Source organism: Mchenga conophoros, linkage group LG16 (genome assembly GCF_057382185.1).
Source record: "Mchenga conophoros isolate Kocher_MC1m ecotype Shallow Benthic linkage group LG16, M_conophoros_male_GT1.1, whole genome shotgun sequence".
NCBI lineage: Eukaryota > Metazoa > Chordata > Actinopteri > Cichliformes > Cichlidae > Mchenga > Mchenga conophoros.
This window is the reverse complement of record NC_140541.1, coordinates 26,304,222-26,320,373: the sequence shown is the minus strand read 5'-3', so window position 1 is coordinate 26,320,373 and position 16,152 is coordinate 26,304,222. Positions and strand designations below refer to the sequence as shown.

General features: G+C 37.9%; 2 protein-coding genes across 4 annotated transcripts in view; both read right to left on the bottom strand.

Annotated features, from left to right (window-relative positions):
* The window catches only part of abca12 (ATP-binding cassette, sub-family A (ABC1), member 12), a 59,333-nt gene extending 54,324 nt beyond the window's left edge, over window positions 1–5,009 (bottom strand). The window contains exons 1-9 of the mRNA XM_085248865.1: window positions 4,849–5,009; window positions 4,337–4,417; window positions 4,121–4,214; window positions 2,420–2,555; window positions 1,583–1,701; window positions 1,417–1,484; window positions 810–980; window positions 423–616; window positions 15–133 (exon numbers count right to left, since the gene is read on the bottom strand). Coding sequence (XP_085104991.1) covers window positions 15–133; window positions 423–616; window positions 810–980; window positions 1,417–1,484; window positions 1,583–1,701; window positions 2,420–2,555; window positions 4,121–4,214; window positions 4,337–4,402 — 967 coding nt within the window. The 5' untranslated portion in view covers window positions 4,403–4,417; window positions 4,849–5,009. The remainder of the gene's footprint in view (window positions 1–14; window positions 134–422; window positions 617–809; window positions 981–1,416; window positions 1,485–1,582; window positions 1,702–2,419; window positions 2,556–4,120; window positions 4,215–4,336; window positions 4,418–4,848) is intronic.
* A 1,884-nt stretch (window positions 5,010–6,893) lies between these two features.
* pofut2 (protein O-fucosyltransferase 2) lies at window positions 6,894–15,980 on the bottom strand. Of its 3 annotated transcripts, none has more exons than XM_085249815.1 (10): window positions 15,646–15,980; window positions 14,791–15,044; window positions 14,268–14,412; window positions 13,180–13,290; window positions 12,599–12,665; window positions 12,226–12,351; window positions 11,928–12,108; window positions 9,816–9,939; window positions 9,493–9,520; window positions 6,894–8,490 (listed from the first exon to the last, which is right to left on the bottom strand). In XM_085249815.1, the coding sequence occupies exons 1-10, from the start codon at window positions 15,819–15,821 to the stop codon at window positions 8,419–8,421; spliced, it is 1,284 nt and encodes a 427-aa protein (XP_085105941.1). In that variant the 5' UTR covers window positions 15,822–15,980; the 3' UTR covers window positions 6,894–8,418. The 3 variants fall into 3 exon arrangements, with proteins under 3 accessions (XP_085105941.1, XP_085105942.1, XP_085105940.1); XM_085249816.1 differs by lacking the exon at window positions 9,493–9,520 and adding an exon at window positions 15,146–15,236 and having other exon boundaries at window positions 15,646–15,767; XM_085249814.1 differs by lacking the exon at window positions 9,493–9,520 and having other exon boundaries at window positions 15,646–15,967.
* Between the last annotated feature and the right edge of the window lie 172 nt (window positions 15,981–16,152).

Here is a 16,152-nt window from a genome sequence, read left to right as displayed (position 1 = left end):
TGGTCCATAGTTACTTTTGCCAGGCCAATGATTGATATAGGTGATCACTCTGATGGCTTCAGCAAGAAATGAATCATACTTGGAGAGCGGGCCACTGGTCTCAGGGAAATCTTCCTCCATGGTATATGCATCACTAAAGAGACAATTTCAGAAGCATTAAATCTTCAAGTCCAAAATATAGTATGGACTGGAAATATAGTTTAAAAAAGTGAAAGGCAATATCAAGAGTACTTCTAAGCTGAATTCACCAGTTTTCAAGCTTTTATTGACCACTAATAGGTACTGATATGTTATTTTTTACTAAATATGGTTTGATTTTGCTATTCCATTCTTTAAAATAATCTGACATACTACGTTAACCCCTTACTTCCGCTACCTTCATTTATTTTTTAAAAACTGTTTCATCACTGAAAATACTTTACCCCTGTAGGTGCTTGAGTATGTCTTCCAGTGTTCTCAGCATTTGGTCAACAGAACCATCTGAAAAGAGCTGAGGAAGAGCTAGAAGACGGTCCCATAGCAAGCTGTCATTTTGCAGCTGATTGAGGAATGTCACTGTCACCCATGCCACCTCCATCAATTCCTCTGGTTGGGTCAGCATCCATTCTTCAAGTATCTGACAACCAGACAGAGAAAGTATCTAAGCCTCCTAAAGCAAGATTCAATTACAAAAAATACTAAACACAAAACAAATAGAAAAGAATACATTTGGTTAGTGTCATTGCAGTGTGCTGACTAAAGCCGACCTAACATACATGGGCCTATATTTCACAAAATGTATAGGATCAAGTGCAAACACAAAAATATACCTGATTGACTGTATAGAGTGAGACTTCGAACACTGTGTTATTGGTCTTGCAGAAAGTGAACACAGCATTGGTGAAAACATCTAGCGAGCTTTCGTTCAGCATGGGCAGAGTCACAGTGCAAATGGCCCTCTTTAACAGGTTGGCTGACTCAAGCATGTTATCCAGGTTCTCCTGCAAGAAATGCAGTTTAGGTGAATGCATGTTGTTGTTATTATTACTAGCAAATATACAACTGGTCTGCTAACACAACATTATTAGAAATTGTAAATGCAATATCTCCAAATTTAGTCAGTAACAGCAGCATGGTTGTAGGGGAAACTGAATATTTTTGACACATAAATTTATCTATCTATCTAGTTATCTTTCAAATCTTGGACTGGGTATACGTTTAGTAACAACATAAATAAGTATAAGTGTGCTTAGTAAATAAATGCAGTACATGTTTTGTAGCCATTGCTGCAATGCAACCTTGAGGTTTGACTATGATCTACAGGACCTACAGGATCATTTTCAAACTTGACTGAAGATGCTATCAATCAGCTCTTAATACAAACTGTACTAGTACTGAGAACCCTTGTATCTTCTTTTATTTCTCCACAATACCCACCTGATCTTTGGTACTGTTGAAGAAAGTCGTTACAGGAGCATTTTTAGGACTTCCATGGTGAGATGTGCCTTTAAAAAGCAAAAAGATATTGTGAAAAACTGCAGGACTTTGATAAATACTAGATAACCATTTAGATCAAAGTGATTATGTTAGTTGAGCAACGTACCCAAATTGGCCAGCAGTTTAAACAGTTCTGCATGATCATTGGTGAAGTTGTTGGGGAGAAGGTTAAGAAAATCCCCCACTTGACCAAGACTCTCCAGTGGAGAACTCTCTGTCACAGACCTGTGGTACAGGTATAACAGGGCAGGTGAGGTAGTAAATATATTCTATTAGATGCATTTAGGACCCTTTTAGTGCTAAAGGTTTCATCTTTCTGTCTTAAATTAAAAATACCTTTTGTTTCTGTGTTTAAGGCGCTTGATTTTGACCATGCATTACAGTAATCATATTTATAATACTGCAATTCACTGAAATAGAACCTAACTCTACAATACTTTGGTTCATTAAAATGAAGCTTAACTCGATGACACTTTGAGTCCCTGAAAAGAAACCTAACCGAACAATATTCTTGTTCCCTGAAATGAAGCCTAAGTAAAATGTACTGGTAGATAAGAAGTAGACAAACAGGTTCTTCTAGCAGCCATTGACATTCCAGTTCAGGGAATTTAAATCAAAGAAGCTTCCAGATAATGGCATTTGTTAGCACGTGTAATGTGATAGGTAAGGGTTAAGATCCTTCCCTTCCTCCACAGGGAAAAGTCTGTTGTTGCCAAATTTTCATGATCACACACTGACTAATCATGTCACGTGATGCTGTGATCCTAATGTGATTTAAAGTCAGCAGAGTTCAAAATGTAGTTTTAAACAATAATATATGAAGGGTTATTGACTTAAATCATAGTTGCAGTAAATATGCAATTTGTAAATATGTTTTAGCACTTAGATTGCAGATTATATACATAGACTGTATATACACTGAGTATACTGACGAAGAAGGTACCTTGCTTTCCTCGACTTTGATGTTGTTGGTTCTACCAGGCGAGATGTGTTATGGCAACTGCTATCTGTGTTGCACATGAGGGTCTGGAGGAAAGGAAATAAGCCTGTGCTGGGGAGGTTTCGGGGACCCACATAACCTAGAGGAGATATGATAAAGGTTTTGCTGTAGTGATGACACTGGAAAATGTCATATTCATTAAGAATTGTTTCTAGGTACGTAATTGCATGCATTTGGCAAATGCAGATAGTTCAGAAGCTTTAAAAATGACATCAATTCAAGATAATAATGTGAACGACAATAGGATATCTGATACTGAGAAACAGTTGTACAAACACTCTGTCTGAGAAGTTCCTGGAATAGTTAGAAGCATCTACAGCATTACTGTACATGGGTTTCATGACCGGTGCGCAACCTCTGCCTTCTTTGTTAGAAAACAATCTGAGCTATTGTATCGGACAAAAAAGAGAGATCCAAAGATTAACTCAGAATGACCTGTGTTTAATCAGGTAATTTTTGATTGATTGCCATGACGTGCAAGTTTTGAAAGCTAGAACATACTGCATAGGTGCATTTTTCCTTCAGAACTAAAAGATATTCCGTATACCGCTAGTTCTATAGGAACAATATAACATATGGAGTAACTTTACTTAAAAAATATGGAACATGTAGCAGTTAAAACTAAAAATGAGAACTGCTTTGCTGTCTCCAAAAACGTTTATACACCAGTCAGATTTTGGTGCATTCTGACTCTGTGTCTCTTTCAACCAGGTATAAAATAAAATACCCACTAAACGGTATCTCAGGGGCAAGAAGAGGTCCTATTGGTTTGACTGTTTTACTAAAAAGTTTGAACACTGGGTTATTAAAGTTCAAGTGAATTCACATATCTTTCAAATCCAATCTGCCAATCAAGCCTGAACCACCAAATGTGACAGGATCAACTAGTCATCTAAAAGTGTTGTTTCCCATGGTGAACATTACCATGAGAAAGAAGGTTATTCCTGTGGTTTTTTAAGGATTTTATTGAAATTTAGATATACCATTTCTTAATGTTGCTGTGATTACATGTGGGGGGTTTTTAGGCTGAAAGCTGTTTGAGAACCTGGCTCTCTGTTAACCATTAACCTTGTTATTTAAAAAAGGCTGTAGGTGGCAAAACAAAGGTATCTCAAAAGCCTCTCCTTTTAAAGTTTCACACAAATCTAAAGCAGAGTAAATGTGATGTCAGTAGGCATTAAATGATAAAGCAGAACAAACACCATGTCAATAGTGATGGGATAGGCTCAAATCTGAAGGACCATTGATGTTTGCATTTAGTTGTCCATTTGTTTACTTTGGTTGCAAAACTAGAATGTCTCCAAGTATTTACCTGCTGACCTTTAAGATGACAAACAAAAGAATGCGGTCCAATCGAGTTAATATTGTGTCATTACTTACATAACTATCAGAAAGGTAAGTTTCAAGAGTACCCTTTAAAACTAATAAAAGTTAAATAAAAAAACCCAACAAAAACAAAACACCAGTAATGCAAAATGTAAGTTAATATTTCCAAACAAAGCTTCTACTCATTAAAAAAATATTTTTGATTGTTGTAAGGGACGCTTACAGTGGAATAGGCAGGCTGTGCATTTTCAATATGAGGTTAAAAAAAGGCTTGATTTTGTTTGCAGAATTAGCAGCAATTGATTTTTTTACACTTACATGTTTCCCTCACAACAGCAGGGAACTGGTGGCGGGTCACAGCAAGGATGATGAAGATGATCAAAGGCCAGGCGATCAGAGTCAGGGACCATACCTGAAAAAACACAACATATTTTAAAGCTTTGTAATAATATTCATTTCAGGGATGTGCAGAATGCCATTTTTTCATTCTTAGGTAATTAACTAGATATTTTGGACTCTTTGAATCTCACTCACTGGCCGTCTAATTACAGCCAGTCCATTCTTCCAGAGAAGAAGTTGAAGTTGGCGAAAGAAGGCCATCACTGGTGGAAGAGGCTAAAATAAGGAAAAAAAGGAAACAAAGTTAAAAATGATATTTTTCATTCCATTAAATTATGAGATATAGAGATATACTGGGATTCCATGATCCCAGTATATCTCTATCTATCTATCTATCTTAAATATATATATATATATTCACATTGACATTTTAGGATAGGTGCGAAAAAAAGCTATTATATAACTTGGTGAGAGTGTATTCATTAAGTAGCTCACATATAGGTTACTTAAATCATATGACAGTTTTTTTTTTCTTCTTTTCTACAAGTCTCATCAACTGTAGCTAACGTCTATAGCGCAAACTTGCGGAAATAAACGGTAGGTTTAAACTAATAATAAATAACAGAAATGTAAATTACATCAATGTTGTAATTGAGTTTAGCTCATTTAAGATAGGCACTCAAAAAAATAGTCCACTGCGCACTCACCTCGCAGCCGCTTTCCTTTTAATAGCTCAAATTATTTGTTATGTGAGTGTCGCTCGCAGATTTGCCAGGGAGGGCATGGCTCCTAGCAGGAAGCCCTTTCCATCAGTTGTTCACCGGAGTAAGACAGAAGAAGACCACGCTCAAACGTAGGAAAAAACCCTCTCTGAATGCCACCGCGGTTAGTGTAAAAGCAACAACAATACTGACAACCTCAACCTCTCTGTCGCTTGTCTTGTGCTTGCGTGTATGAAAAGGAAAATCTGGAATGAAAAAGGGCGTGTTCTCCTGTTGCACCTGTCTGCCCACAACAACAAAAATGGGCCGCATCTCTTAGAACAAGAAATCGCATACACTGGTACAAGAAAGGGCGTTACTTGAGGACGCTTTATGTGCCTATCTTACTACAATATTTAAGTAGATTCTTGTTACCTCAGATAATCACAGCTGATAGATTTAGAGAAAAACCAGAGCTGCTTAGAGAAGCATGTGACGGAATTAGAACTGGTATTTTTTCTTTTTAATGTTTCTGTATTTTGCCCTAAATGATAAATAGAAAACCTAAATTTAAAGGTTGCATTGACCTTAAATGCCTTCTTTTCGTTTCTATAACCAGTGAAAGTTAAACCTCTTATTAAATCTACAAGGTATCAAATTACACACCTAATTATCTAGTGTTGTCAAGGAGCTACTGTATAAGTCTCCACAGAGAACAGTCACAATGATATGTGTGAGGGATCCATTGGGAAAAGTTAGCACTCACACACAATACTGTTTCCACATAATGTTGAGAGGGAATACGATCCGCCCAATTAAATTATATCGAATCACCAATTGTAATAAATTACATATGAATAAAAATTATCTTACACATTCATATTTCATTTGTGTTCTTGTATTTTCAAAAAGAATAATATGACTGAAGCTTTCTTTCAAATGTACAAACATCCTGTACAGACCTTGTGAGAAAAATAAATGTTGACATTGACATTGTTGCATTATGGTGAATTCTCCAAAAGTTGATTCTGTTCATCTGGACGTAGCTTTTTCAGTGGGAGAAACGTTTCGTCACTCATCCAAGTGACTTCTTCAATCTCAGCTGACTGCAGGTTTCCCCAGTCTTATAAACTTACAAACATATAGTGTACGCTGTTAAGTGCCAGGAGGATTGCCAGGATTTATACATCAGGGAAATCAAACAACATCTGGCAAAGCGGATGGCACAACACAGAAGAGCTACCTCGTCAGGCCAGGACTCTGCAGTCCTTTTACACCTACAGGCCAGTGGACACTCTTTCAATGATGAGGATGTACACATCCTGGACAGGGAGGAATGCTGGTTTGAGCGCGGAGTCAAGGAGGCCATTTACGTGAAAAGGGAAAGACCATCTCTGAATTGAGGAGGGGGCCTAAGGGTGCATCTTTCGTCATCGTACAATGCTGTGATTGCAGCCATTCTCCAACTCTTTGTGAATGGTGCTCATGGCCATTGACCATGACTATTCTATTCTATGATGAAGGAAGTGGGATGAGATGAGTGACGAAATGTTTCTGCCTCTGAAAACGCTACGTCCAGATGAACAGAATCAACTTTGGAGATTTCCTTACCTGGATGATTGAGCATGCATCAAGAAGATTATGGTGCATTCCATTATCTTTAACTCAGAGTATGAGCAGAAATTTACTGTCACCCAGTCTTTCTTTTATGGTACTAACATTTGTTATGCAGGCTGAGTATGTAATACTCAGCCTGATTGTTTGATAAAAACAACAACTGCGAAACAATGGACAGCAGGAATAGGGTTGGGCCATTTCACCTATGCCCAGCAAGGCCATAGGTGACATATGACTAGCAATACTGGTTTGTGATCTTGCAGTGTGCTGGAAAAAAAATGTCAGCTGTTTTATGCAGTGTACTGTCTTACCGCAGGAAGCTTATTCGACTAGCTACTGGAATCCAGTGATGTATAATACACTCTTGTTTTTGACTTTGCTCTATATAAAGTTAGTTTTCATGACAATGTTGTGTGAAAGTCATGAGCAAGCCATTGTTTTATATTTTTCCTTCAAGGACACAGACTTTATTGTAATAAAGTGTCTGGAACAATAGTTCTTCAGTCATTTTAAAGATCTTTCAAAGGTTTTCTTTGGATATTGGCTGCCTTGTCTCTTGTTTTCAGTCCAGTTTTTGTTTTCAGTCCAGTTTTTGTACCTGACCGTTTTCAGAGGAATGTCTTTTGTTTAAGTCACTTAACACTGACCTATTAGATCGGGAGAGAAGTACGACTGTAAGAGTCTTGACTTTCAATCTCAACAGAATGGTATAATAAGGGGGTTTTTTTGTTTTGGTTTTTTTTCTTTATAAACTAAATGTTTACACATATTTTAAAAAGACAATACATCTTTTTTTTCATTTTCCCAAAAAGTGAGGGGTGGCAACACTTTTTGTTTCTTTGAAACAACAGAACAATTACAGAAAAAAATCAATTTGTAGGTAATTCGGTAAACTAGCTTGATTAAACATCTCCATTTACATATGTACCGGGGAAACTTAATTATAGTTGAAGAGAATTGGAATTATGTGGTGGTATTAATCAGATTCTGAAATAACAAAATATTTTATTTTAGTTTTAGTAGGTTTCTGGCAGGGTGGAAGGTAATAGGTAAAAGTGCCTTGAAAAAAACATGCAAGTCTTTTGTACAGTACCAGTTTGATGGCAAGTTATGTGTGACTTCTTTGTGTTATGCCAATACCACTCCCTGTAGTACTTTAAATTAGGATTGCATCGTGTATGCTTGGAAACAGTTTGCGGTTTAAAAATCAGGCTGGAAAAATTAGGCATTGTAACGTCTTCATCATGGTGGTATTTACAAAGTAAAATGCTTGACTTCTGTTTTTTAATTTCCTACCGTTCCAATACTGACAATATTATGAAAGGGCAGATACTGTATAAAAAAAGTGAAACGTTTTTGTGTTTCTAAAATCATAATTGATTGTGCTTCTTGATAAGACACTTCACAAAAGCAAGTTTTCTTAATCTAATTCACAGTATAACCTTTGATTACCAATTTGTAGAAAAAAAACCAACAAAAAACTCCCCTCAAAAACCCCACTGGATTTAAAATGAGAATACACCGTCTAATACTCTTTGTTCCATTACAAGATAATCTGTTCACCATTGCCATGAATACAAATAAAAATGAAAAATACAGTTAAAAAACAAAACAAAAAATAGCACGTATACAATCTAAAAAACTAAAATGTAAGCAGCTTTATTTTTTGAAAATTTAATTAATACTGTTTACATGTTTGGAAGTCCTCTCCTTTGCCTATTTAGCATAAAGTCCAAAAGAGCGGTCTTTTCAAACCTGGCAGCACAACACTGAAACCATGAAATGTAAATAAAAATGAACAACAAAATTATTAAAATATCTTGAAGATTCCAAACACTGCATTTGGCCTTTGTCTAACCAAACTCTTAATGGTCACATCAATAAACAATTTTCCAGTGCGTGGGCTGTTCACATTCTTTCTCAGTGTCCCCACAGAAACGGTTGTATGTAGTTTTGGGGTCAAAGCCCAGAATTTCCCTCTCTTCGTGGATCCGGAAAGAGAAAGTGGAAACTGATGTTCCAATAAAAAATCTGGAAAGACACGTAGAAAAATATAAATTCAAAGAAAGATGGTGTCCATGAAAACTACGCAATACGGTGAGAACAGCATGAGTCACCATGAGTAGTTTTTCAAGTTGAAATATTTTCCATGGGCAGGAACAAGTGACAAAGCTATCGAAATATCTAAGCTATTTTCTGTTGGGCATAGGTTAAAGAACTAGTATTTCCACAATAATCAAACAAACATTTTTAAACTGACGCACATTAATGTGCCTTTATATCTAATTTAAAGGGAAAAAAGTTTGGGATATTTTTACATTTAGCTTAAATTAGTTTACTGGCAAAATCATAAAGAACAGCCGTACACAACAATAATGGGAAATTTGAACTACACAACACCTTTACCATAAGTTACAAGCTAATGTGCAGTCAAAGGCGCTTGCAAAGAAAAGCGTCTGGACTTCTTTAAGTTGCTTGAAGACGTTTCACCTCTCATCCGAGAAGCTTCTTCAGTTCTAAGGTCAAATGGTGGAGAGTCCCAGATATAAACCTAGTGGGAGTAACCCCCCACAGAGGGACAAAAGGACCCCCTGATGATCCTCTAATCGCCTGAGCCAAGGTGTGAAACTGGGTGTGGGTCCCAATCAGCCAGAGTTTCGGGTGAGTTCATTGTGAAACCTGGCCCCACCTTATCATGCGAATTCCTGAGATCAGATGGCCCAGGATGTGAGTGGGCATTAAGGCGTCTGGGAAGGGATCTCAAAACTGGATTATAGATGGCCTTAATGCCATTTGACCTTAGAACTGAAGAAGCTTCTCGGATGAGAGGTGAAACGTCTTCAAGTAACTTAAAGAAGTCCAGACGCTTTTCTTTGCAAGCTCCTTTGACTACGATGACCTGGATGACTGAGAACCTTCACAGACAAGCTAATGTGCATTACATTCAAGGATAAAGGTGTTTGGCCACTATGTGACAGCATTTACCTTTTAGTATAGGTAATGGCTGAATGACATTTCCCCCTTGAAACTTACCATTAGCTGTATGTGCTTGCTGCTGAGGCTGCTCGGTTTAGAAAGACATGCAACACCACAAATTTGAAAACTCAAAATGTATCATCTATTTATATTTTCTCACTCAATACTCCTCTACAGAGCTAAAATAACACTACCGTAATGTTATATTAATGTTAAAAATTGTAATGACTGGAATGACAAATTAACCAATTTTCATGTCATATATGTGTAATTTTATATTTTTTGAAATAAATAACCTGCCTTATTACTACTACTATCACAAATGTTATCAAATAATGCATTAAATACTGAATGTATTAAAACCGTGAAACTAAATATACCTTGCATGGGCACATATCCACTGGTCAATTATGGCAACTCCTCCATCTTTAAAGAGTTCGAGGTCCTCTGTGGATGGCTCAAAGCGCACTATGTCTGGCAACAACTTTTTCAGCTCCTTTATTTCTGCAAATTTTACAGATTAACAAGTATAATAAAATCATATAAGTATACTATCTATTAGATAAACTACTACTAAATGTTCGCACTGTTCTTTAAATATTTATTGAAAACTCACAGAAATACTCAGAAATTTAAACCACAGAGTATTACTGGACAATATTACAATATATATATATATATATACAGTGGGGCAAAAAAGTATTTAGTCAGCCACCGATTGTGCAAGTTCCCCCACCTAAAATGATGACAGAGGTCAGTACTTTGCACCAGAGGTACACTTCAACTGTGAGAGACAGAATGTGAAAAAAAAATCCATGAATCCACATGGTAGGATTTGTAAAGAATTTATTCGTAAATCAGGGTGGAAAATAAGTATTTGGTCAATAACAAAAATACAACTCAATACTTTGTAACATAACCTTTGTTGGCAATAACAGAGGTCAAACGTTTACTATAGGTCTTTACCAGGTTTGCACACACAGTAGCTGGTATTTTGGCCCATTCCTCCATGCAGATCTTCTCGAGAGCAGTGATGTTTTGGGGCTGTCGCCGAGCAACACGGACTTTCAACTCCCGCCACAGATTTTCTATGGGGTTGAGGTCTGGAGACTGGCTAGGCCACTCCAGGACTTTCAAATGCTTCTTACGGAGCCACTCCTTTGTTGCCCGGGCGGTGTGTTTTGGATCATTGTCATGTTGGAAGACCCAGCCTCGTTTCATCTTCAAAGTTCTCACTGATGGAAGGAGGTTTCGGCTCAAAATCTCACGATACATGGCCCCATTCATTCTGTCCTTAACACGGATCAGTCGTCCTGTCCCCTTGGCAGAAAAACAGCCCCATAGCATGATGTTTCCACCCCCATGCTTCACAGTAGGTATGGTGTTCTTGGGATGCAACTCAGTATTCTTCTTCCTCCAAACACGACGAGTTGAGTTTATACCAAAAAGTTCTACTTTGGTTTCATCTGACCACATGACATTCTCCCAATCCTCTGCTGTATCATCCATGTGCTCTCTGGCAAACTTCAGACGGGCCTGGACATGCACTGGCTTCAGCAGCGGAACACGTCTGGCACTGCGGGATTTGATTCCCTGCCGTTGTAGTGTGTTACTGATGGTGACCTTTGTTACTTTGGTCCCAGCTCTCTGCAGGTCATTCACCAGGTCCCCCCGTGTGGTTCTGGGATCTTTGCTCACCGTTCTCATGATCATTTTGACCCCACGGGATGAGATCTTGCGTGGAGCCCCAGATCGAGGGAGATTATCAGTGGTCTTGTATGTCTTCCATTTTCTGATGATTGCTCCCACAGTTGATTTTTTCACACCAAGCTGCTTGCCTATTGTAGATTCACTCTTCCCAGTCTGGTGCAGGTCTACAATACTTTTCCTGGTGTCCTTCAAAAGCTCTTTGGTCTTGGCCATGGCGGAGTTTGGAGTCTGACTGTTTGAGGCTGTGGACAGGTGTCTTTTATACAGATGATGAGTTCAAACAGGTGCCATTCATACAGGTAACGAGTGGGGGACAGAAAAGCGTCTTACAGAAGACGTTACAGGTCTGTGAGAGCCAGAGATTTTCCTTGTTTGAGGTGACCAAATACTTATTTTCCACCCTAATTTACGAATAAATTCTTTACAAATCCTACCATGTGAATTCATGGATTTTTTTTTCACATTCTGTCTCTCACAGTTGAAGTCTACCTCTGGTGCAAATTACTGACCTCTGTCATCATTTTAGGTGGGGGAACTTGCACAATCGGTGGCTGACTAAATACTTTTTTGCCCCACTGTATTTATACATTTTGTAAATCAAGTTACCACACAGGGTCCCTCGTCCGACAAAGAGTTAAAGGAATTATTAGCTGATTGTATTTTATTATAAGTATTAGCTAGAAAATAGTGTTCTAAAACTTGACTTAATATGCAAATCACTGAAGCTTCAATGCATTACAAGTATAATTTCTCTATCTTTAAAAATGTGTGTGTGTCACTACCTTCATCATCTGCATCTGTCGCAACAAAAACTTTATCAAGTTTATGTTTTTTCATCAAGCTGCGTATTTTTTTGACAGCTCCCTTAAGACTCGGCACATCTTCTCTGTGACCCCAGATAAAGTCTTTCCGGCGCAGGTGGACGCCCAGATATGAACCACCTTTAGCTGAGCCAGGCTTGGCCTGAGGAGTGATCAAAAAATAGCACATCACTTTTTAAAATGCTGCTCAACATGGAAAATGGTCACACCCATAACTAGTACAATCCCATAAATATACTCTTATAAGACACTGTCAAACCTTCATACGAGTCCAGTCCTCGCTGTATGGCGTATGGTCTGTTTCATCTGTAGAGTTTAGATGTCTTGATCTGAAGTTATCCCCTATGAGACGCAGGTGCTTTGCAAAAACCATGCTGCGTCGTGTCTAGAATAGACACAGACCACAGTTTACAGACAGCAAAATTTCCCAGAATCCCATTGTTTTTGAAAATGCAAAAGATACATAATGTAACTTATTATCAGTAACAATACAGTGATGCCACAGTAATGCTGCAGTATACTACACATAGAAAAAGTCTAGGAAGAATAACACTGCCTATGATGACCTAACCTAACCTGAAACATAAGACGTGACGTATCACGAACTGAAAATTCTATAGTTCTTGACTTACATTCCAGTAGTCCTTCCCAGCATAGTGATCATGAAGGAGCGTCTCTGCTCGGTCGAGCATAACAGATCTGCAAAAACAACAGCATGCAAACAAGATTACCACTGTAGGTGTCATAAAATCTGACAGAGCTATGAGTAATGGCAGAGCTGAATAATAATGAAGCGAGATCATCTTTCAGACATGTTCCAAAAAAAAGAAGATCATATGATCATCATTTTTTTAAAATGACGATCATATGATCAGCTTTATGTTGAGACAATGTCACCCTGTTATTATGCATACTTTTTTATATTAACTTGTATTCTGAATTACACACCAGGAATAGAAATGTCTAATTGTAATGCCTATACTGAAATGGTACACCAAGTTGAACTAATGTAATGTTTTAAAGTTCTTTAGAGTTTTAAGTCATTTCAATTTAAGGTGGAAATAGTGACTTTTAATGAAGACATGTTACATTAAATCCAAACGTTTTACCAGCATCACTCAACAGCTTTTACCGTTTGACTGATGCCAGATAACAAATAACAATAACGTATGGTTGGTGACTTTTTTATTAGCATGTTCCTTTGTAGACTCACGTCGCTGTAATGTTTTTCTGAAGAACCGGTGCTATGACGGATGCATGGCCTTGTGCTGATAAACACGTTACATTTCGAGCTCTCGTCTCTTCGTATCCCCAAAACCAGCCCCTAAAAAACAGACAAGATACATGTGGCAAGTAGTGGGCACAGATAGACACAGAACTGTGAATATGTGCTATCTACAGTATTGTGCAAAGATCTCGAACCACACCTCATTTCTTTATGTTTTTCTAGAAATGTCAGTAATATGTCCCAGGAAGACTGAAAGTCAATATTTTATAATCTAATAGATCATTTTATTCTGTGTGCACTTCTTCTTTTGTTCTCCAATTGTCCAGTTTCCTCGGACTTTTTAAGGACACACTGCACCATGCCAAAACACAGTGGGGGAAATAACTGCTGAATGTGTAAGTTTGCTTATTTACAAAGAAATGAACAGTCTCTAATTTTTGTTGTTTCAGTTTAATGCCGACAGATAGAATATCAACCAAAAATCCAGAAATAAAGGCACATTAAATTAAAATTATAAATTGATGCATGTCATTGAGTTAAATAAGTATTTGATCCCCAAGCCCCAATTTAAAATAAGTTCTTTGCTAAGTTATCTGTTATGTGTAGCCACAAAACTACTTCATCCCATCAGTCAGGTGCTTTTTATGCTTTAATGATTCATGGGTCAAGTGGTATCTAGTGGTTTAACAAACATAAAATATTTTTCTGAAAATGGCCAGGTGGAAAGACCAGACTTAAAAACCCTGAAACAACTTGAAAAGGTTTGGAAACCTATTTCTCAAGACCACTTCTGGCTCCTTGGAAGAAAATTTCACAGAAATGAGGGGTGAATCAAAACTTTTGCAAAGTACTGTAGACATGAAGTAGGTTTGTGTATTTTCTTGTGTAATTACATCTTTGTTACTAAAAAACAAATATATTTATCACACTAATACCCACATCTTTACTTCTGACCCCTGTCATGATACAGATAATGGCATCTAGTTGTTGTGTGTAACAAAATGTATGAGTGGTATTGTATTCGTAATGCAATGTTTTATAAATGTTGCTGGTTTTCTGCATTGTTTAATCACCTGTAGTAGCCATGTTTATCTTTGGAGTACATCAACTTCTCGATGCATGGCCGCTCGTCAACCTTTTCCTCCCATTTTCCGTCAGTCCATCCTTCCGCATAGTTTTGCAGTACCAGAACATGGTCTATAAACGGGCCTCCATTTTCTACACCAAGGAGAGTTCAGTTTGCCATAAACAAATAATTGTGTTGGAAAAGGTTTTAATTTATATATTTTAATTTATTGAGCTTGAAACTCCCTTTCAAGCTCGGGTCCAGAGGCCTGGGAGCTTAAGGGTCCTGCGCACTATCTTAACTGTTCCTAGGACAAGGTAGGCGAGTGGCTCCAGCAGATCCCAGGAACAACATCTGAGATCTCTGTCCAGAAGAGCGCAGGACCCTCAAGCTCCCAGAGGACCTGAGCGTGAAGGATAGACCGCCAGCAGGGGCAGGAAGGGAATTTTTTTATATATATTACCGTAGATATATCTCTTTCAAAAAAATGAAAATGAAACCTAGTCTGCATCACCCATCCAAATGCTCACCAGCAATGAATTCTTCATACTCAATAACAGGTACGTTGGCCTGAAGGCTAGTAAGGCTGAAGAACTCCCCCCATGGAATGCGGATTTGATGGAGGTTAGGGCTCTGCCAGTGGTAAAGGCGACCCCATGGGGGAAGCACCAACACCCAGTCATCTCCTTCTTTCCTCAATGTCTTGACCAGAGAAGCCATGCGAATATAGACATCTCTGCGCAGATTGAAACCCTCTGGAGGGTTTACATCATACAAAAGGTACCTGTGGTGACAAGACAAAGGCATAACACATTATTTGTATACTGTAGCTAATACTTTCCAAAATTGAGGTACCACCTTAAAACTTTAGAAAGCCTTACTCACTGTTGCAAATTTAGCTTTTAGTGACCCAGGCAGTTGTTTTCTCTCTTTTTTTTGTTACAGCAGGCTGTTTAACAATTCTGGAAGTTACAGTCTGATCAAACAAATAAGCATGGGTACAAATAACTTATACATATCACCTAACTACAGAAAGCAATAATACACATACAATAACCAGAACACTAAATTCTGCATTAAAGGTAAACACAAATGAAATCATGTTGTTTCAAAACTCCACTATAGAACAAAAATGTTCTGGCTGTTCTGGATTTGTGGTAATTTTATGGAAGAAGGCATTAAATTGTAAATTTTTTTAATAGATTAAGATGACGTTTGACATAGTCAAAGCTGGCACGATATCAATATAGACTTAAAAGGCCAAAAAGAAAAAAAAACCCGACGTGTTAACTACAAAGAAACACTGCCTGTACGGTTAAATGAACAGCTGCTTCCAAATTTACGTTAGCATTGCTGGTTAGCCCACCGTTACGCTATAAACTTACCGCAAATCCCTGGCGGCAGCGACGGGTGCAGTAACCGTCTGGCTTGCGCTAAATACATTATCACTATTTCCTTCATCGAATACGGAAAGGGCGACGAAAACTGACAGCAAGAACGAACTGAAAGAACACGCTGAAGCAAATAACATCAGTAGTCTATTCAGTACGCTCTGCGCCATATTGACTCTGAGCCACGCACTTCCGGAAGCGTCTGCATGGTTGCCGGGCAACCAGCAATCGCAGACGCAGACGACAAAAACGAGGCCAGAGTGCAAAAGATTTGTTGTTCTTGTTTTGTTTATCTATGTAGATAACTTACATTTTTAAAATATAAATATCTAGTTGACTGCTACATACTTCCTTTCTGTGCAGGCAGTGCTGTGCTGCCATATTCACAATCAGACTTTTTTTAAGTAGATATTTCACAAGTTATATGGCTAATTTCCAACCCCTAGACAGGATAAAGCTAGTGTCAAAGGTAGAATTAGGTGAGTGAATCTAATCAAAATA